The sequence below is a fragment of the Homarus americanus genome, unplaced genomic scaffold, assembly GCF_018991925.1.
Source record: "Homarus americanus isolate GMGI-L3 unplaced genomic scaffold, GMGI_Hamer_2.0 scaffold53225, whole genome shotgun sequence".
Lineage (NCBI taxonomy): Eukaryota > Metazoa > Arthropoda > Malacostraca > Decapoda > Nephropidae > Homarus > Homarus americanus.
The window spans coordinates 247,825-271,330 of NW_024750875.1; the positions used below are offsets into that span (position 1 = coordinate 247,825).

The 23,506-nt window shown below is 40.5% G+C and overlaps 1 protein-coding gene across 7 annotated transcripts in view; it reads left to right on the top strand.

The window, feature by feature from the left end:
- Positions 1-23,506, top strand: part of LOC121854446 (rotatin-like) — a 167,895-nt gene that overhangs the window by 81,334 nt on the left and 63,055 nt on the right. For 6 of the 7 annotated variants that reach the window (XM_042349118.1, XM_042349117.1, XM_042349113.1 and 3 more), the window contains 3 exons: positions 3,237-3,440; positions 12,562-12,738; positions 17,603-17,738. In XM_042349118.1, the coding sequence (XP_042205052.1) occupies positions 3,237-3,440; positions 12,562-12,738; positions 17,603-17,738 (517 nt within the window). Of the gene's footprint in view, positions 1-3,236; positions 3,441-3,762; positions 3,794-12,561; positions 12,739-17,602; positions 17,739-23,506 lie in introns of those variants that run through there. The other variant, XM_042349119.1, reaches the window with a different exon arrangement.

The following is a 23,506-nucleotide window of genomic DNA, read 5'->3' on the forward strand; positions in this document are numbered from 1 at the left end:
GTTCAACCTAACAAAACAATTACGCATGTATAGGACGACCCCCAAGTTTTTGCCAAAAAATTTGGTCTTAAAAACTCGAATTACACACGAGACCTTCGGCGCTAACTGTCAAACATGTCACTGTCACCCCTCCCCTCCCCACCCCCCCCTCCACCCCTCCCCACCCCTCCCCTTCCCACCCCAAGTTAAAAATACTGTTGCATCACAAGTGAATTAGGATAGAATATTATTGTAATACAACAGTTAACTGAAAACCATTCGAAAAGCGATTACGGTAACATCTTTTGAACGAAAGAAACCGAGTCATTGCTTTCGTCACTTTCCACTGTAATACGTACGTCATTTCAGCAAAATATTACTTTTCCATATTCTCAGAAATAAATAGTAATTTTGCTGAAACGTAATGCATTTCAATGTAAATTAGGATAAACTACATGAAAACAAAAGACTTTACCTAGCCTTCCGATGTTCAAGATATGTTACTCGTTTTTTTAGTAGTTTTCGGTTAAAATACTCTTATATTAGTGATACTCTATTCATACTGTGCTTGATATAATACAATCACGGAAATGTAATATTTTTGCAACTACAATGCTGATGTCAAGACAAGCGTGATTACAGCGAGACTGACTGAGTGAGGGAGAGCTATGCGTGTGTGTGTGAGGTTGCGGGAGCGGGCGGTGTCCCATGTTCGGTGCCGCGCGCTAGTTGAATGGCGCGCGATTTGAATGTACTTCAATTACTTCAATGTACAGAATATTCCTCCGGCAGGGCAATCCGCTTATTTGCAAATCCGTGTATTATAAACCCGCGTATGTTAAGGGCTGACTGTATTGTGACTTTAGTTTCTCATACACAGTACAGTACAGTCTCTCCTCGACTTACGACAACCCGGACATACGACGGCCATAGTCGTATGAAATATTCTTCTTATTACGTATTTTCGAGTCCCAACGTAAGTGATCGCGCTGTGTACTGAAAAATTTTTCATTTGTAATTCCCTTTAAATTGCCTGGCAAGCGTAAAAGTGAGAGTTTTGTGGTGCTGAGAAGAAAAAGAGACACCTATTTTAGAATTTGTATGTATTATATTTTTTCCTTTTCGACTTATGACCAATTTGACTTACGACCTGGTCGTCGGGACGGAACCCTGTCGTAAGTCGAGTAGAGGCTGTATAGGTATACCTGTTTATTAGTGCACTAAGGTATTATATAAGTGGTTATTCGCACTTTCGCCAATTCGCGCCATTTCTTGGAGCCTATCCCTCGCGAATGGCAAGGGTCTACTGTATATATATGAACACGCCTTGTGCAAGGATGCTGCCAGGCTGGTGGGTGGTGATGCCAGCATCACAAACATAAACAGTTGCAGCTTAGCAGGTATTTTGTTTTCACGTATCTGAACAGGAACAAGAGAAAAACTTTCTCGGTTATCTTATGACATTTTTGTGCCCGTATTCAACATGAGCAAGAGAGCAAGTGTTGGTAGTGCTGGTTCAAAAGCTAAAAGAAAGCTTAGCCAAGAAACTAAATGTGTTAAAATAATATGAAAAAGGTGATAGGTCTGTGGATATTTCACGCGCTTTGGGAATGGGGGAATCAACAGTAAAGATTATCCGTAAGAATGAAAAAAAGAAGAAAAAGAAAGTGCACTGTTGATGAAGTGAATGCTCAGGAGCTCTTGAACAGTCATAGAGAAGACCTAACAAATAAAGAACTGATATAACTTGAACAAGATTACAATCAGAACACAAATACAGCAAAAGATGCCCTTACCTCATCTTCTCGCAAATTTATGATTAAGCGTTAGGCAGAAGCATTTGCTTACATGGAACAAACAATGAACATATTTTGTGAAATGGATCCATTAACAGAACGAAGTATTAAAATTAACAGAGATGTGAAAAATGCATGACCTTTACAGAAGGATTTATGATTACAAAAAGAAAGCAACTGTGCAAGGTTCCTGAGACAGTTTTATTATTCGAGGGACTAAACCATCATCATCAGCTACAGCTACACCATCAACTTCAGGTACAGGTTGTCCCAGTCTCAGGGATCTTCGTCATAAGCACCTCTCCCAGTGCAGAGTGGGGGGGCTCACCTCTCTCTTTGGTGCTGGGGGAGGGAGTGGGTAGCGTGGGAGGGGACATCCTCTCTTTTGTGGAGGAAGCCGGTCTTCTACACAAGCATTGAGGTTTATCTATTAACGTTTAAATGTTTCTTACGAAAGTTTTATGTTATTTATTAATTAGGTCATTTATCTTGCATTCATTTGGTGTTAGTCTTCTAAGCTTTTATTTTAATTCGGCGACATATGACCTAAGCTGCTGTGCCGCCAAGGATGTAATTACATGTACTACATTCAGTCAATCAATCAATCAGGTGAGGAATGGTTGGAAATTTCCCCTTTCATTTTAAATAAGTAATTCATCCAGAACATAGCAAATTTTCTTTTATTATCTAGATACTGGGGCACTGGATAAACTGCTTCATACCTGTTCATATGCAGTACATCATGCCCTTAAAATTCGCTGACCTTGATTATTCGCGGATGACACCCTGGATGTACCCAAGAATGTCTAAGGGTAGTTTTAAAGTTGCTGGTATTTTTGTGATCGGGACAGGGAGTCATTCTTTCGAGAGACAGTGATTTCCTTTACCTGTATATATGTGTGTGTGTGTGTGTGTGTGTGTGTGAGTGTACTACCCTCAAGTCAACTCTGTGCTTTATTAAAAACAAAGCACAGAGTTGACTTGAGGGTAGACTCGCATTTTTAATACATTTGTTTATGATTATTTGTGAGAGGATTTTCCCGTTATTATTTATTTGTATGTGTTTTGTGTGTGTGTGCCTACACATACACACACATATAAAATACAGGTAAAAGAAATAATTATCCTAAGGGCAAACACAGAAAGGGAACATACATTTATTTGCACATGAGTACAAAATATACACCCCCCCCCTCCCATCAGCAGATGTTATTTTTGGATTTGGCTATTCTCGGCCATTTTGAGAACCTAACCACCACCAAAAATTTGAAGGGCATGCTGTATATATAAAGGAAAATAGTCGAGCTTAATTATTTATTCATTCTAAAGAAACATATCAAAATAATGTTTGGGGGGGAATTTTACTCAGCAGAACACCATGTGTCTGTACTTTGGCGACAGCCTTATGTGTTAAGTGTAGATAGTTGGGATTTATTAAGATGGAAACGTATCATGTTTCAGCATTTGAGATATTGGCTGCAATGTCTATATACAAGGGACAAGGACACAAGAATCCAGGCATTGTCACGAGTTATCCAGAGACTTGTTTTAACTGCTGCTGACTTCCTTCTTGATCCTCAAGATTTTCACCTTGGAGTTCATCATGATCTTTTCATTGTCAAGAATCCCATACACCTCTTGTTATCCAATAACATGGCCTCTGAGGTAAGTTCAAGATTTGTTATTGTTAAGTTTAAGAAAATCGTGAACAAGTTGGACAGAGTCGAGAATAGTGAATAAATCTTGGGTTTGTTTTTATTTCTACCAAGAAATCTTGCTATTTTACTCTTGTTTAACTTCCATTAGTGAAGACAAGACATTCAGTCACCTGGCAAAGAATAATTATTAAACAATATTTTCTTTTCAGTTTACAATATTAGTATTGAGTTGCAAGGAATTTTGGCCATAAATTTCATTATTTCAACCATATGCACTAAAGTTCTTGTAAAGCATACTGCTTACTTTTTTCTTTCTTTTTTCCAAACAGCCCCCAATTATATCTGCCGAGGATAGATCAGGTAATCCATTTTGAGTAAGATTATCACATATCCTTTCTTTTCACAATGTCCCCTCAGGTGGTAAAGATTTTATGTGATGGCTGCTCTTTAGAGGCAAATCTTATAGAGCCAAGCTTGTTGGAGATATCTTATGGTCATGTATACTATGTACTACATGTGTATTATGTATTCTATGTCTCCATTAGAAACTATGTATGTATTATGTATATGTACATCATGTATTTATGCATTGTTATGTATACCATGTCATGTTGTGTATGTATTCACCAGGTACAACTTTGCTACCTGGTGTATCAATGCACATGTGTGCTTAGACGGTGAAGTCCTTCACCTGGGTGGGGGGGGGACCCTGGTCAGAGGATCAGTGCCCTACTGTCTTTGGTACAGTACACATCTCAAACTTTGTATGACTGCCTGCACAAGTAAATCCAAGAAATTGTCTCTGCCTTCTCTTTTACACCTGAACACTTGTCTAATCAACAAGATCCATATAATACTGTGCCCACTGTCTAGAATTCAGGTTCAATCATTTACTCACAATTCACTTCAATGCTTATTGCCATCGAGAGTAGAGTTAGAGACTGGCTCCTCCAATGTAAACAACGGATACATCGTCTAGTTTGCTGCTGTGCATATGATTATGTTCGGGACTGAAAAAATGTAGAAATAATCTTATGAAAAATTTATTCATTCCTTATTTTAGGACTTTTCATAAGATAAGAAATAATTTATAGTACAGGGGGCCCCCCAGATTTGCTGATTTTTATTTTGCGGTCCTCTATTATTCGTGGATAACACTCTGGATGTACCCAAGAATGTCTGTGGGTAGTTTTAAAGTTGCCGGCATTTTTGCGGCTGGGACAGGGAGCCATTTGTTCTGGCGATAGTAATAAATAAAATACGTACTGTAATAGAGTGTGGACTTGAGGGTAGATTGTCACACTTTTAATAAATTTGTTTCTTATTTTTTGTGAGAGTATTTTCCAATTATTATTTATTTGTATGTGTTTTGTGTGTGTGTATGTGTATGTATGTGTGTTGCATTGACTACATCATTGTCAGAGAAAGAGATTGCCGAGATGTCCTCATCACCCATGCCATGCGTGGCTCAGACCACTGACACTGATCTTCGACTTGTCAGAGCCAAACTCTCACTTCACGGCCTCAAATGGCAAAGGCAGCAAGCCTCCAGAAGAGGTTTTAATACTAAGCATCTGGAGGATCCAGAGGTAGCACATGCTTTTAGAGAGCTGCCCGAACATGGGCTGATAAACAACCCATCAAAATTCAACGTGAATCCCAGTGCCGAATGAGATACTCTTCATACTGTTATGTCAAAGACCTGCAGAGAAACCCTTGGCCAGATCAAAAGAATACACCAGGACTGGTTTGATGAAAATGACCTGGCAATCAAAGTACTCATCGATGATGAACATGCTGCTTTTACTGATTGGCAGAACAACCCTCAGTCTCGAAACAAAGCTGATACCTTCCGCAAGATGAAAGCGGCAGCCCAGCTGGAACTTTGCAATCTGAAGAACGGCTGGCTTAAAAGTAAAGCATATGAAGTACAAAAACTTGCAGATCAGCACAGATGCACGAATTTTTCATTTCCACTAAAACATTATATGGGCCAGTCACTCGTGGCGCAGCCCCCCTCCGCTCACCTGACAGTAACCTCATTATTAAAGATGATGAAGGTCTCCTTCAGCACTGGAAAGAGCACTACCATTCATTGCTCAACTGAAACACCGATATGAATGTCCTGACTACCCAGCAGGTCCCTCAACATCCAGAGCTGACCCACCTCAGCTATCCTCCATCCCTGGATGAGGTAGCTACTGCCATCACACAGATGAAAATTAACGAAGCCTCAGGGCCTGATGGAATCTCAGCCGAGGTGTATAAAGCAGGAGGACCTCAGCTTACCATTCATCTCCACTCTCTCCTGGAGAATATGTGGAAAAAGGAGGAAATCCCCCAAACTCTTAAAGATGCCTCCATCGTCAATATTTATAAGAACAAGGGAGACTGGTCAGACTGTGGCAACTACCGTGGGATCTCGCTGCTGTCCGTAGCTGGCAAGATTATCGCCCGAGTCCTCCTAAACAGATTTCTTCCTGAGGCAGAAAACTTCCTCCCAGAATCTCAATGTGGTTTTAGACCATCAAGTGGCACCACTGACATGATCTTTGCTGCCCGTCAGATACAAAAAAAAAGCAGAGAACAGCGTCATGACCTGTACAAAGCTTTCATCAACCTAACCAAGGCCTTCGACTCGGTCAACAGGGAAACCCTCTGGTGAACCTTCAGCTATTTTGGCTGCCCACAAAAATTCATGGCCATTATGAGGCAACTCCTCGATGGCATGAATGGCAGTGTCCTGCACAACGGCACCCAGTCTGAGTTCTTCCCCATCCAAACTGGTTAAACAAGGTTGTGTACTGGCACCAACTCTCTTTTCCATCTTCTTGGCTGCCTTCCTTACTCGTGCCAGTGCCAATTTAGCCAGCTGGGTGAACATCGAGTACCGGGTGAAGGGGGTTCTTTTCAACATAAGACTCCAGGCAGGAACAAAGGTGTCGGCAGCTTCCATTAATGAACTTCAGTCCTGGTGTATTCTTTTGATCTGGCCGAGGGTCTCTGCAGGTTTTTGTCATAACAGTATTAAGAATATCCCATTCAGCACTTGGATTCACGTTGTTTGCTGTTGGGTTGTTGCCTTCACCGTTTTGGGGCGACGTAAAGTGAGCGCCTGGCTCTGACAAGTCGATAATCAGTGTCACAGTGGTCTGAGCCACGCATGACACAGGTGATGAGGACATCTTGGCGATCTCTGACAATGATGTAGACAATGAGATGCCAGTGTTTGGATCGGGGGTGTTGCGACAAACCCTTGAACTTGTCGGCCTGCCTAAACAAGGTATTGGTGATAGTGAGGTTGTGTGCAGCACACTTGCTGAGGAGGAGTAGACAGTTGGGATTACAGTTGCCCAGTCCATTTCTCCCTATGGTTCCTTGCCAAATGTTAGCATCTACTAATTCTGGCATTGGAGTCGTCAAGGAACACAACCTTGTCTTCTCTGGGGATAGAGGTTAGCAGTCCGCCGAGGTCGGTGTAAAAGGCCTCCTTGATGTCATCCACTGCATCCAGTGTTGGGGCGTATGCACTGAAAAAGAAGGCATGACGTGAGTGACTCAGTGGGGCTCGAAGCGTCTTGAGGTGCTCATTGATTCCAATAGGCATTTCAGTTAGGCTGTGTAGGATGCGTTGGCGGATGGCAAAGTCAACTCCATAAATGCGGTTTCTCTCTGCAGCAGGCTTACCCTTCCAGAAGGTGTAACCAGAACCCTGTTCTGTGTGTTGGCCCTCACCTAGGAGCTGGGACTAACTGATGGCTGCTATGTCGATGTTATACCTAGCCAGCTCTTTTGCCACAAGGACAGTTCTTCTTTCAGGATGCACATTTGTTCCATTATCCAGAAGGGTCCTGACATTCCATGCAGTGACCATAAGAGGTTGTATGATTTGTTTTTGTTTGGATCTGTGATTTTGGTTGTGTTTTTGACCGCATAAAGATGACCTTACTGGGTATGGTTGCCTATTCAGCTTGGGTTTTTAGGCAGGCTATGTTTAGGGTACCTTTTCTAGCCCCCTTCCCATGTGGTGTGAGCAGAGTGGCTCCCCAAAAGGACTGCTCATTCGCACAGACAGGACCGGATTGCACTGCTGCCTAGAACCCAGTGCATAAACAACCATCTTATCTGGGCCACTCATGTGCAGATTTGTGACTAGAGACTCCCGGCAGTCATCTCTGTTTGTCCCCGTCGCCACTCTTCCATCTCCATAGGACTTTTGGGGGTAAAGGGTTTTGATGATGATGTATGGTATGATGAGCTGGATGTTGGCTGCGCGGGAGTTGATTTATGTGATGAGGCAGGAGCGCTGGCTGCAACCACTCATCTTGTCAAAGGTTTTAGCCGTAAAAACATCTTATTGTACTGTCCTTGACCTCAAGAAGTGAGTTACTGTGCTCTCTCTCTCTCTCCTTTTTTATTTAGTCCACTGCACAAAGCTTTAACCACATCTACATATTCAGTCTATCATTGTATGATATCTTCTTATTACCTATCTATCTATATAAAACAAAGAAGTCTGTCTGTTTGTTTGTGTGTCCGCACGAGAATCTCGAAAACTACTTTACCGATTTGCAGTGATAATGGATGGTGTTATATGTAGTGATGATGGATGGTGTTATATGTAGTGATGATGGATGATGTTATATGTAGTGATGATGGGTGGTGTTATATGTAGTGATGATTAGACAATGAAATAATAACAGTCTAAAGCTAAAAAAAATATTCTTTGCTGTACCGTTGTAGTGAAAAACATGGTGGAACTTACATACACTGTTAATGAACCATTGATGGAAGAAGTTTTCGGGACTGAACAGTGAGACAATGTGGAGCCTCCCGGAGGGTGGCGTCCTACCGTGACCTAGCAAATGAGCCGCCCGGAGGGCATCGTTTCTGCTAGTCTATAATATAATAAATGCTACAGTCATATTTGCAGTACAGTGGTCCTTCGGTTAATGAATGCCTTGGTTAACGAAATTTCGGTTAACAAATTACCTTCCATAAGAATAAAGAATACTCAATTCGGTTAACGAACAAAAATTCGGTTAATGAAATTCTTACGAAAATGTTTTGACATGCTTTGGCTTGCTCACCAGCTGGAAGATTAGTCCGCCAATACAGAAATCAGTTCTAGGGCTTACATTCGTTAAAATTGGAGTAAATATCAAGAAGGTTGTACTATTCAATAATTTTCCAAGTTTTATATTAAATTTTTTAGTCATTTTAATACTTATTTAACATAATTGCAGTACAGGGAACTAGTTTTTGGTGCGCCAATCAGCCACTTCATTCACCCACCAAGGTCTCTGTTAAGTGGAGGAAACATCTTGCTTGTGGGTCTCTTGAACACAGAGTATTTTTACGTTTTTACAGTACAATTATTGGTCATTCTGAGATTTATTTAACATATTGTCAATATATAGTGCAGTGCAGTGTTGATTTAAGTGCAGTGCAGTGTTGAATTACATCTAGTGAACTTAAAATTTTATGGGTGAAATGACGGCATCAAGCATGGGTTGATTTCTCTTCCACCCCCTCTTCCTTCTCTTCTCCCTTCTCCTCCACCCCCACTTCTAATTCCCATCATCATCGTCATCAACCAGGAGCCTTCTACATACACACCTCAAAGTAAGTGTACTTTACTCCATTTTTTTTTACTTTGGATGTAATTTTTGGTGAACTGGAACCAATTATCCAAAATCCCATTGAAACAATGGTTTGGGTTAACGAAATTTTTGATTAACGAACGACCTTCTGGAACGAATTGTGTTCGTTAACCAAGGGACCACTGTATTCATAAATATTTACACCAACAATTATTTGGGTAAGTTAATTTGTTAATGAAAAAATATTTTGGTTAAAGAGCATAGCATTTGTTTTATAAAAGAGATGACCACAGCTGCATTTATTTTTTAGAGCTTCAAGACATACTGTAACTGAATGATAAAGTATCAAAGGAGCTTTCTACAAGTAACATGATCACAAAAAAATAAACACTAAAAAAGTCTGAGTGATTGAATCATATGCCAATGGGATAAAGTACTAATATTAACCACAAAATATGTCCTACTATTCATTGCAGATACCCTCAAAAAATCCCTGAAATTGGTCATGGTAGGTGGTGGTGTGGTGATGGGGAGTGGTGGTGGTGGTTAGTGTTGATGGTGGTGGTGGTGAGTGCTAGTGGTGAATATTGGTGGTGGTGAGTTTTAGTGGTGGTGGTGAGTATTGGTGATGGTGAGTTTTGGTGGTGGTGGTGAGTGATGGTGGTGGTGGTGAGTGATGGTGGTGGTGAGTACTGGTGATGGTGGTGATGGGTGGAGGTGATGGTTGGTGGTGAGTGTTGGTGGTGATGCTGAGTGTTGGTGGTGGCAGTGAGTGTTGGTGGTGGTGAGGTTGATAGTGTTGAGTGTGGTAGTGATGAGTGTTGTGGTGGTGGTGAGTGTTGTGGTGGTGGTGAGTGTTGTGGTGGTAGTGTGTTGGTTGTGGTGTGTTGGTGATGGTGGTGAGTGTGTGTGTGTCGCACACAGGGTGGTGAAATGCATGAAAAATGCCAGCATTATGTCAGTGTTAAGGTGCAACCACTGCTTGCTCCCTTTCGCCTTCAGCTGCCACCGCTGGCTAGCCCTCATGGCGAACAGGGAAGCAATTTGCATGTCTTCCACTGCCAGTACACAGCGTCTTCACCATCAAGATTCCTGCTGTGCCTCCTTGTGGCAATAAACGGTAACTGGGTGCCGTAGGCCCAGGCTAGACCAGCGGGGGATCTTGGAGTAGCAGTGGACCCCAGAGAGATGGTGCATAGGCCCACTGGCCTGTGGATACGTCCTGGCGCCTGCCAACCACTGCCCTGCTGCCTTGTGGATTAACCTTGGTAGGTATAAGGCTACGGGGTAAACCCCGAATGAAAAATCTGCGGTGGAGCCCCGCATCAGGCAGACATGCTTACAGAGATCCAACAAGAACCCAACGGCAGTTGTGTCTTCCAGGACTGTTTCAGCGTTAGTTCAGGATCATTGGAAGTTGCCTGATGACACCTCCTAAACATTTTCTTCATGTACAACTTCTTGAAGTTGCTGATCACATTCTGGTCCATTGGCTGTATGATTGATGGAGTGTTTGGAGGCAAAACAACACTTTCACAAAGTCAAATTGATACTCCAAATTTCTGGCAAGGTCAGGGTCATGACCAGGAGCATTATCCATGAGGAGAAGAGCCTTGAAAGGGAGTTTATTGATGGTTAGGTAGCTCTTGACAGAAGGGCAAAACACATCAACAGCCCATTCATTAAAGAGCTGTCTTGTCACCCATGCCTTACGGTTGGACTTCCAATAAACTCCAAGCTTTGTTCTTACCACTTTCTGTTGCTTGAACACCCTGGGCTTTTCAGAGTGGTAGACAAGCCTAGGCTTCAGTCGGAAATCCCCTGAAGCATTGGCACCAAGCAATAGAGTGAGACGGTCTTTCATGGGTTTATGCCCAGGTAAAGAGACTTCATCTCTAGTGATGAATGTTCTTTTGGGCATCATTTTCCAGAACAGCCGAGTTTTGTCCACATTGAACACTTGCTGTGGAAGATAATTTTCTTCTTCCATCAGTTTTTTAAATTCATCTAAAAACTTTGCTGCCCCTTCCTTATCAGCACTAGCAGCTTCACCATGCCTAACAACACTGAAAATGTCACTTCTTTTCTTAAATTTTTCGAACCAGCCTTTGCTGGCCCTAAAATCTTCAAATTCTGTGCCTGAAGAACCAGGTTGATCTGTCTTTAAATGTTCCTAAATCTCCCTGGCTCTTTCACAAATGAATTCAGTAGAAACTGAATCACCTTTCATCTGCTTTTCCTTAATCCAGATGAGAAGTAACCTCTCGGTTTCTGCAATTAGGGATCTACATTTAAACACTTGTAGATTTGTCTCTCACTTTCACTTCTTTAAATTTGTCTTTCTGTGCAAGAATTGTCGACACAGTTGATGTCTACATGCCACATTCTTTGCATAGCGCATTAGTTCTAATGCCTTGTTCATGTTTTTTTATGATTTCCTGCTTGGTTTGGATTGAAATCGCTTTTCTTGATCTCTTAGGCCCCATGCTGGATTCAAACAATGTCAACACGTGTTTTTTAAAGTTAAACTCGTTGTAAATAAAGAATATTTTCTTTAAAATAACACTGCACTGCGCTATATATTGTCAATATGTAAAATAAAATTCAAAATGACCAATAATTTGCTTGGAAACACAGGAAAAAAGCATTTAGTTGAAGAGAGTCTCAAGCAAGATGTTACCTCCACTGAAAACAGAGAGAGACTAACGCTTGTTTGCTGTGTTAAGAGGCTGGATGCCGCTCATTAAACTAGTCACTTTACCTTCAATTATGTTCAATAATTGTTAAAATTACTAAAACATTTAATATTAAACTTGTAAAATTATTGAATAGTATAAACTTCTTGATATTTACTAAAATAGTAAGGAATTTAAGCCCTAGAACCGATTAATGTATTGACGACTAATACTAAAGCTGGTTGACCGCCAAGTGCAAGCGAAAACATGTTGAGGTCGGCTCGTAAGAAACTCGTTAACCGAGGGGTTGCTCGTTAATCGAAGTTAAGAATTTTATGGGAGGTAACTCGTTAACCGAAATCTCGTTAACTGAGGCGCTCGTTAACCGAGGGACCACTGTACATACTTTGAGCAATCTGCATGGTGTGGAAATATTACTCTGGCAGAAACTTCTGTTAGTTTCTTTCTCCTTGACTATTGGCCTGAATTAATTTCTAAGGACTTAGATCCTTTTGAACTGAATGCATTGGGTTGAATGAGTTGAGGGCAGTAGCAAAAGGGGGGCCATGGCCACTTGCCCCCCCCCCCCTTTTTATGCCACTGGTAAAGGGATTAAAGAAAAATGGGCGCAGATAAGGCATACGCAGACCATACAAAACTGAAAGATGGCAGTTATTTGGGTGAGCTAATATGAGATGTCAGGTGATCAGCACATAACAAATGAAGCTGCAATAGTAAATTTTTCCTGGTTTTCTACTAGAATTTTTTATTTATGAGAAAGTAGTTTTCAAATGAAAAAATTAAGTTTTTGAAATGGCAGAATATTAACTTTTCACTTGTGTTTCTGTAGGAAGGTCGCTTGATGAGGATTTTGGAGCTGATTCAAGGTAGAGGAGTTGAGCCAGGGGTATGCAAGGCTGCATGGTCTCAACTGGCTTTCCTGTTAGAAGATCCACAACTTCATCAGCCCTTTTTCAAGCTGTGTTCTCTTCAGTTCCTCGTAATGAACTTCATTAACATGGTGAAGGTAAGTTATATGGTTTATGTTAATTATTACAGTATTGTCTCCTTTAGCTGGAATCCCTCAAACTCGGAACTCTCTGATAGTTGGAATTGATATTTTCTCGGAAAATCATTTCCAATGCCAGAATCTTCCCAAAAATTCCGTCATTGGGAACGATTTTCCAAGGGGCACAATTTCTGGAAAATTCTGAGAAAATTTCCCCAGTACCCGGAAAACTCCGGAAAATTCCGGGGATGGGGGTAGTTTTTTCCAGGTTTGAGAGATGAAAATAAAGTGCATTCTTCTGAATTGGAGTTTTAGATGGGTTGACCGTCTTCCTCGTATGGTTCGAGCAAAGGATACTATGAAAAGTGTCTCCATACCAGGTGATGTCTGTCAAGATGTCAAAGCTAATTTTTGCGGTTTGGCCTGGCTGGATGGTGATGACAAGATAACATTAGACATTTCTGCAAAATTAATTGAATTTGCTACTTTTCTATTGACGATACGCGAACCTGCGTATACTCAAGCAAAGACAGATGACTATACCTGTAAGGATACAATTCTTGCTTACGCACGAAAGACAGATGACGATACCTGCAAGGATACAATTCTTGCTTACACACGAAAGATCGCAATTAAGACACCTCTTACTCCCCAAGCCAGGACTGTAACACCTGTGGCCCCGGTTCAACAAAGAGTTCTCAAGAATTCTGGCACAAAGGTCAAACAACCTTAAGTATGTAAACACTGCACCAAGGAAGGTCATACAATTGACTTTTGTTCCCAGCTCCAGCAAGGTGGTGTCAAACCCCAACACCACACAACTCCAAACACAAATCCACGACCGCGACAAGACCCACCCAAGTCTTATTCAGCAGTTGCTCAGACCAAGTCTGCTACGGAACAGACACCTGATATGTGGTGTGTGTGTATCATCAGTCTGCCTTCCATAATTTTGAAGATTGTCAGGTTCTCCCACGATGCCGTGATATAGGATATGAGTTACCCTAGGTAACACCACAGCGGACATGGCGTCGTCGCTATCATAAGAAGACGGGGGAAGACCAGCGCCTTTCCCAGAACGACGTAGGATAGGTACAACAGTACTAATTCACAGCAGCACTTCTGTTGCAGCTTTGTTAATAGTGGCACTGAACAAAGCGGAAGTGTTATCTGTTCCGGCGAGGGTTGGTGTAATCAAATTGCATTAGATATAGATGCGGGTGCATGTGCAAATCTACTCTCATTAGCGTCCTATTAAGAACTAAACGACGTTCCCCTCACCGAAATTTTAAAATTAGACCTACTGACACTGATCTCATAGGAGTTTCCAGTGCCCAGCTGGACATTACTGGAGGGTAACACTACCATTACGTTTTTCTAGACTTGGTAAACCATTTCCTCAGAGTTTTATATTGACAGGACTTTAACTTACCAACTGATGGATTAATTGGTCTTCCAACTCTTAAACACATGATAGATGTCCAGCCAAACCAAATAACTTACCAACTGATGGATTAATTGGTCTTTCAACTCTTAAACACATGATAGATGTCCAGCCAAACCAAAGTACTATCACTGTTAGTGGTGTTACCTATTGTGCCATGCACAAACCTGTACCATTGCTCTCCGCAAGGGTGAATGTTTTGTCCAACTCTCGTACTATGAGGAAGATGAATACTGAGTCTAAGCGAGTCCCAGACCCCACTGACTCATTTACCTAGCATGATTACAGCAGCAAAAGTTGGATGGTAGTACTTGCAGTATTAACAGGTACTCTCCATTTTCAGAATGAGGAAATAACCAGGGCCACTGCTAGCTTACTTGACGTGCACACGGGGACTGGTGTAGTCCATCTTATGGAAACGTGCAGAGTTAAAGGTTTATCATGTGAATATACTTTGAGTGTGATTTGTCCTGGTGAATTAACAGATGTCCTAGTTCTCAACAAAACAGGCACTCTCAGAATATTGAAAGAGGGATGTTATTTGTGTGATTTTCTAGTTTATCATAATAATGTTGCTTTACAGCCTATGCAATTCCCAATTGGTAGTGTTACACATTCAATTACACAATCCAGACAGGAGAGGATAGATCAAATAGTGCCACATGTTAAGGTAATTGATCACCCTCAAGGCAAGGCTAGGCTCCTAAGTTGCTTGCCGACTACAGAAACATTATAGCCCTACCAGGGGAACAACTAGGGCAGACAAGTTTAACTTCGCATGACATATCTTTAAAACTGGACACAAACCCGATTCACATACCAGCTTATAGACTACCTCATAGCCAGCTTGCTGTAGTGCAAGACATGGTTCAAGATATGTTAGAGCAGGAAGTTATCACACATGCAAAGTCTCTTCTCAATAGCCCACTGTTTTTAATCCCTGAGAAGGATGGAGGTTGGCGCCCAGTTATTGATTTTCGGTGCGTCAACGAAAATACCATTCCGGATAGGTATCCAATGTCCGTCCTGAGTGATATTTTGCAATTTATAGGCAAGGATAATGCTGTGTTTAGCAACCTTGATCTGTTTAGCGGATATTGGCTAATTCCTGTTGACGAGAAATCTCGTGAGATTACTGCTTTTAGTACTCTTTTGGGCCATTTTGAATTTTTACGGATGCCATGCAGTTCCCGAAATGCCCCACTCATTTTTTAAAGGATGATCAACACTGTGCTTGCCTACTTAGATGATCTCGTCGGGGTCAGTAAGAATGTAGAGAGTCATATTGCGAAACTCCATGAAGTTTTCCAGAAACTTTATACAGTAGGACTCAGAGTCAAACTTTCTAAATGTGAATTTATCAATCCAGAATACAATTCCTTGGTCATGTACTTGACGGTGACGGCATTCATACAGTTGATGACAAAGTTATAGCTGTTGCGCTGTTCCCACTTCCTACAACTGTTCATAAGGTGCGTAGTTTTCTTGGTTTATCTGGATATTATCGTTATTTTATTGAAGGTTATGCGACGTTAGCTTCACCCTTGACTAAGCTACTTAAGGAAGGATGCAACTTTTGTCTGGAATGCGAAACAAGAGGATAGTTTTATGGCATTGAAGAAAGCACCTGTTTTAGTATTTCCTGACTACATTAAACCATTTACTCTGTGTACCGACCCCTTAGGACAAGGAATCAACGCTGTACTTATGCAGCTGGACACAAGAGGTTAACATCGAGTAATTGCTTTCACTTAATGATGCCGAAACACACTATTCAGTAACACACCTAGAAATATTAACTGTTGTTTGGGCACTGAAGAAGTTTAAAGACTTAATTTTTGGTTATCCAATAACCGTCCATCCGGATCACGTGGCAGTGACAGAGCTGTTATACGGCAAAAACCTTTCAGGCAGACTAGCATGCTGGTAGCTGACCATTCAAGAATTCGCCCCCGTGTTCAAGTACTTATCGTGATGAGCGAATGTGGTCGCTGAAGCCTTGTCCAGAATCGTAGCAATGTTTTAATTTAAAGCGAATCTTTCCTATTTTGCGCGAGTCAATCTGGCGCATCATATTTTAAAGTTTGAGCCTAATGTTTCTCTGGGCACGCTACACTGTCCTAAGGACAAAACTGTACTGTACATGTACTCAAAATAATGTACTAAATGATTACTAAAATTTTTATCTACTGCAAACTAGCATGATTATTTTCAAATTAATCACCATTTTATAAGAATTCCAGCAATTTAAAGTATATTCTCCTCGGTCATTTCTGTGACATTTAAAAAAATGAAAAAAAACTCAATCTAAAGGACATAAATAAACAAATAAATTCTTCACTAGACTTTCGGCCCCAACTGTCAAACATGTCACTGTCACCTCCCCTTCCTCCCTCCCTCTGCCCCCCCCCCCTTCCCAGCCAGGGTTTGGTGTCTTAGGCTTTAAGTTTTGATCTTATATAATGTCACAGACTAAAGTTAGGAGAATATAATTTGCATTGCTAGAATCCTTGGAAGACAGCAAATAATTTGAATAGAAACATCATATATTTTGCACAAAAGAAATTTTTTTTGCCATTTGTAATTATAACTAAAATTTGTATGTTTAATGTGAACTATAGCATGTTTATATTCAAACTAATGACTATCTTATAAGAATTCCAGCAATGTTAATTATATTCTCCCAAGTCAGTTTAGTGACTTTTTATAAGAGAAAAACTTAGTCACTCTCAAGGACAGATAAATAAATAAGCACTAGACCTTGGCATCAACTGTCAAACATATCACCTCACCCCCCCCCTCTCATCTTCCCAGCCAGTAAACAGACCATTTCGCAACCATTAATTTTAGCTGTGTTGATTTTGATTTATCAGTGTTTCTTTTAACATAATACTACAAAAAACAATGTCTTGTTTATTCTAGGAGATGGGCTGAGGTGCATCTGGGTAGACTCTTAGTCTTTTTAGTATTTTGTGTTTCTCTCAAGTACCAAACTAAATTATTCCATTTAAACAAAACTTCAATTTAGTGCGAATTCGGTTTAAAGCGACCTCTCTTGGAACGTATCTCACGTTATATCGACGTTCTACTGTACTGTATAAAATATTAGCCTTCTTAAACATGCTTCATCCCTAGACATTATTTCCCTCTCTCTCCCATTCCATGGTGGACTTAGGATGTTCACCCTTTTAATACCTTTTGCTCTCAAGACTTTTGGGACTTTCTTTACGTTACTGTATCTTAATAAGTTGAGAAGTTTATTGACAATACATTGATTTGTATGAAAGCACAGAAAGACTCATTAGAAATTACTCTCCATTTGCAATACAGTTTGTAGCCTGAAATCATACCCACAAGATTTTGCTGTAATCCATTATTATGTATATTACATTACCATTAAAATCATTGATGCACTCATCAAATATTTACTTATTTCAGCGTGATGGCTCCCCAAATCTTACAGTAGAATATTTACCAGGAGCAGTAGAGACTCTTAGATTAATAGCAACTCACTCGAATCATATCAGGACGACACTTCTCCAAGATGAGGAGTTTCTTTTGTGTATCGTTAGAGGTAAGAGCTACAATGACTAATATATTTGGAAAAGAGAGTTTAATTCTACTTATTATTTACCCATCGCAAAAATTTTTGTAGATTGAATGTACTCACAAAGGATCTTTGACTTCTCTCTCATTTGAGGGACGTACGATGGTCCATAAACTGGATCTGGTTCCAGGATATTGTAAAGACTTGTATGCTTACTTAGGAACAGTGCTTTTCCTGTCAATGAAACTTGAGCTTCAGAGGTTTGTGCATTGAGGGTGACCTTGAGCATTTGTCAGTAAATCTTGTAGGAAATCCTATCAAAGGCATTTTGTCTTGTTAACTCTCCTCCTTTAGTTGATAATTTCTCTTCCCCGCAATGTTGCTTCACTTTCTCTCTTTCACAGGTACTTTAACAGGCATTGTTCGATGGATTAGGCATCCTGTGTACCGCTTGCAAGGCCATGGGCTCGCAACACTCGTCTTGCCCACGGTGCCCACAGTTTCTGTTTGGATGTCGGTCACACTAGAATAACCCGTTATAGTACATCCTTCTTTCCTCACACAGCCAAATTGTGGAATGCTCTGCCTTCTTCTGTGTTTCCATACTCTTACAGTCTATCTCACTTCAAAAAGATGGTTTTCCGGCATCTTCGTGGTGTAGATTAATATTGTCTTTGTCTCTTCTATTTTTAATTTCTTTTTACTCTTATTTATTTACCCATAGGCCCATTGTGGGTTGATGACCTGTGCCCGGGTGGGCTATTCCCTGTTAAAAAAATTAAAAATCTACATGAGGGAGATAAGGAGTGCTTTACAAGGCAGAATACATGGCCTCCACACAGACACAGGAGAGGCTTTAATTTGTCTTGGTCCTTCTCTGTCATAGATCAACATCCAAATTAATAGTATATTAGGGTTTACTGTACTTGTGCATTTCAGAGGTACAGAAAAGAGAGGTCTTGACTGCAGTGGTAAGGAGGAGCAATAGAAAGACCTGAGAAAAAGGAAGAAAGTGATTTTTAATCTCTGCTCAATATGGTTGCTAGTCTGATCCACATTTGCTGTGAGAAGGGTTACTATAATCTGTTCACTCAAACTTTGCAACTAAAGTTTGTACCATGCAGCTGATTGGGCTGGCTGATGGACATGGATATAGTCACTACAGTTCTATAGTATTTAATCTATCATATTTATATTCTGATAGATTATAGAATTATAATTTTTCTGTGTTGATATCTGATTATTTCTGCATTTGGGGAAGCCAAAATTAGCATGTGAGATACACTGGTGACATAACTATAAAGAGAAAAAGGAATCATCACAAAATTTCAATAATATCCTCCATCATGCTGGGTGACATCATGCAATGAGATGGAGTGTATGTCCCTGAACTTGTTCATCATGTTCATGTTCTCCTTATGATATTTTTATTACCAGTATATTTTACTGCTAACTTTTGTTTCTCCAAGTGCAGAAATTATCAGACATCAACACACAAAATTTGTAATCCCATAAAATATCAGAATATAAATATGATAGATTAAATACTATGAAACTGTAGTGTCTCTCCCCATGTCTGCCACCCAGCCAATCAGCTACATTGCTACAAACTGACCCTAGACCTTAGTCGCAAAGTTTGAGTGAACAGACTACAGAGTTCAATTTCATAAACAAGGAAACAAATGGAAATGAAATGTTCTGTTTATGACTAGTTCTAGAGTGTTATAAATTTTGTAGGGAGATAATGGTTTAGAAGTTGGTCTATGCTCATAGTTAAGTGTAGTCATGCAGGAACTGTAATGTATTCTCTTTCAGAGTTTGTTGACTTACCGTATTTCAAATTCTTTCCACAATGTGTGCGTGTGTTTGTTCGTTCGTTCATTTGTTTACAGGGTGTTGAAATGTGTCTAGTCTCTAGTCACACCTTTGCACATGGGCGGCACAGATAAGATGGTTGTTTATGCACTGGGATCTAGTCAGAAATGCAATCCAGTGCTGTGTGTGCGACTGAGCAGCCCTTTCGAGGAGCCACTCTGCTCACACCACATGGGGAGGGGGCTAGAAACGGTTCCCTAAACACAAACTGACTAACACAAAAAATATATAATTTTAGAGAGTGGGTAAGCACTGTAATCCAGGAGTTGAGGCAGCCTGCATAGTTATGGAAATTTAAATGGACACGGCTCACACTAATGGTCTGACCGCTGAGACAATACTGCTCATTTATCGTTCTGGTCTTTCCTTTCTATGGGCCTTGAGAATTGCCAATTAGTATATTTGATACCATGACACAAAAAATTTGACGCATTTCTGTTGAAAATTAATTTTGGTGAATTTTTTAAGTTTGTTGACTCGATTTGCATCATTGTGAAGTTGGTCTTATCATAAATATGATGCGAATCGCATGATCATGCACGAGTGGGTTAAGGGTAACCCATAAAATCTTCCTTCCTGACAAAGGAAATAAGAAAAAAAAAGCTAAACAGGAATCAAAACCGACTCAATCTTCATATAGAGCTCTTATTAGAAACATGGAATTTAAAAGTGTGACCCAAGAACAAGTTAAGTGGTACTGACCTCAAGGGTTGCACACACATACACACACACACACCTAAGAGAAACCCCTGCTCGCTGGAAATATGTCGACGACTCCACCATTGGGATCAGCGTTAACAATTCTGCTCCCAAGTATCAGTGTTGTGATGCCCTGCAATTTTCGTTGATATTTCAGTGATTAGGTATCTTTCAGTCTTGTATTTTACATCATGTCTTCAAGGGGGAGTAAAACGCCAAAGAGGAAGTATGTGACCCTTTCTGTGAACCAGAAACTGGAACTTATAAGGAAGTTAGAGGCTGGTGCGTTGGTGTCTAGAGTTTGTGACGAGAATGGTGTTAAAAAGCAAACAGTTTCGGACATACGCAAGGCTAAGGACAAACTCATTGCATTTTCTTTGAAATATAATGTTGATGCAACTTCTAAATCATCATCTGTTGGTGCAAGGAAGCGTATGAGAGTGGCAAAAGATACAAATCTTGAGGAGGCAGTGACGAAGTGGTTTGTGCAGCAACGATCCTGTGGTAATGTCGTCCGTGGTGTAGAAATACAAGCTGCTGCTGTTAAGCTAGCAAGTCATATGGGCATCGAGAATTTCGAAGCTAGTGACGGGTGGTTATGGCGATTTAGAAATCGCCATGGAATGTGTAATAAAATTACGCATGGTGAAGCTGGTAGTGCACCCACCGAGGACATCGAACCATTCAGGGAGAGGCTAAATGACTTAATTAAGAGTCATCTTCCAAAGGTAAATGAAATTAACAAGTTGTAATGTCTTATATAGCTAGTTATATGATGTTTACAGCACAGTGTTTCCTGTATTTTTGTTACTGTGTATCATGTTCAGCGTACAGTGTATATACGGTACTATATTTCCTAACCTAACCTAACCTAAATTGGTTAATTCGGACAATCAGCTAAAACGGACACCCCCTCCCCCCCGATTAGTCCGAATTAACGAGGGTCGACTGTAATTGTTGTGCATGTAATTTTTTCTTATTAGAAATGTGTTTTGTGGCATTCTAAGGCCCCCTTCCTCCGTTGGAATATACCTCAGCTTTTATAATGGGTGTCTATTAGGGTGTGACCGTTGCCCTCCAAAAATAAAAAAATGATCCTACAATGCTGTTCAAAGTTTTAGTGTTGTGTATTTATCTCGGAAACACCCCTGTAAATTTCCTTGGAGATCGGTGCATGTTTGAGCTAGCACCGTCGGCTTTACAAAATAACAAGGAATATTATTATCTAATGAACAAATTTAGTGAAATTTCTTTTATTAGACTTATAAGATATACTAACACCAAGCAAATGATCGATCATATCAATCTTAATACCCCTAAAACAATATTATAGATTAGTACGAAATACAATAATCCCAATAATTGCATTTCTAGGTTCAAGACCCATTTCTCTCAACTGGCGTACAATGAAAAAAAGAAATACTACTACCCCGCAATGCCTGGAGTGTTTGAGGAGTGCCAGCAGGAGATGGCTGACTTCTTCCGTGAATCTCTAGCCCAACCATTTACACGTGGCGAGTACAAGGAGCTGGTAGAGCTTTGTCTGCTGCTTGTAACTAAAGGATCCGAGCCAGTGAACTTCACGATCGTCTACCCCGGCGCACTTCACAAAGCAAGGTGGATGGCTAAACTGCTCTATACCCTCAAGATTGTTCTTTTGTCAGGCCAGATCAAAGAGCAGTTCCCAAAGCCGAAGTTGTGACTAAAAGTCAAATCAGCAAGTTAGAACGGTTTGCTGTGTTCACAGTCGCTGTTTATGTCCCATGGTGGATTGTTTGCCCCGTTCCAGCAAGTGCGCCACTGAATGACTTGAATTTGGTCGAAACCTTGGCTGAATTTGCCCCATATGACGCCACAATAGTTGACAAAGCACGTGTGGCACTCGGTAGACACACTTGGTACCTAACTGAGGAGTTGGCCCCACTGGCTTTGTTCTCGTCCCAAGTACAAGAAAGGACAAAAGAGGAGATGAGGAAGGCCCTTCTTTGCCATGAAGGCACTGAAGTTACTAAGAGAGTGGGGCTCAATCATGGGGGCTATGGAAAGCCATATCTTCCCCCTGTCCCAGAAAGTGGCACTGCCCTGGTGGACCTAATTGGGCCTGACTCAAGCCGGATCTTCACCATTTTAGGCATGCCCTATCAGTTTCTCCACAGTCCAGCCAATGAATGGGCAGATCATGACGACTACCTGAACATGAAACGGGTTGTGGACAAGCTTCAGGTCGTCAATGAGGCTGCAGAGCGTGGTGTAAAACTTTGCCAAGACTTTCTTAATGTTGCCAGGGATGAGGAGCGCTTTCAAGAAGTCCTTCAAGTAATTGGAAATGACAGACTTCGCGTTCCTAATCAGCGCAAACGATCATCTGTTTCCGAACAGAAATCATGGTTTCTTGCTCTAGAGAAATAATATCTTGTGAATATATGATAAAACCCCTTAATGTACCATGAGAGAATAAGAATGATTAGATTTTTTGTATTAGTCATAACAGCTTTTAATTAAGACCGGCAAATGATTTGTGTTAATATCCCTTATGATGGTTGTGTAATCTCATATATAGGCGCGTATGCCAGATAAACAAAATCGCTATTTTTCAAATTGCTGGTGCTCACTTAAATATGCATGAATCTTCAAACAATTGCACGTGGGTATTTTTTATGTCAATATGCAACACCAAAATTTTGAGCAGCATTGTAGGACAAAGCTGGGGCAACTGTCACACCCTAGTGTCTATGAGGAAATGTGTTTCAATTTACAAGAATTCGGTGTATAGAAGTTATTTTCTGGAATGGAACCTTTTCATAAATTGGGGAATACTGTACCTGCATTCAGTGAATAAATTTTCAGCTAGACATCAATGCTCTGAATGAGGAAATGTGCTTACATGTTATAAAGTAGATAGATTCATACAGGGGTCCTCGTTATCAATGAGTAATTGGGAGCATAAAAACGTTACTGATAATGAATCTGCTTATAGTGGGGAATTAATTCCATAAGAAATAATGGAAATAGGTCAAATCAGGACCATGACATTATACACGACACTCAAAAAACTTATATATGGTATCTTTTAACAATTATTTACCTTAGAAATATTTGTTAAACATTTGATAACACATTATTTCAAGAAAATAATTAACTTTATAAGTTATTTAGTGTCCTTAAAGTTCATCGAAGTCGATGTGTCGGGGCAATGTAGGTTAAGCCAGGTAGAAATGTTT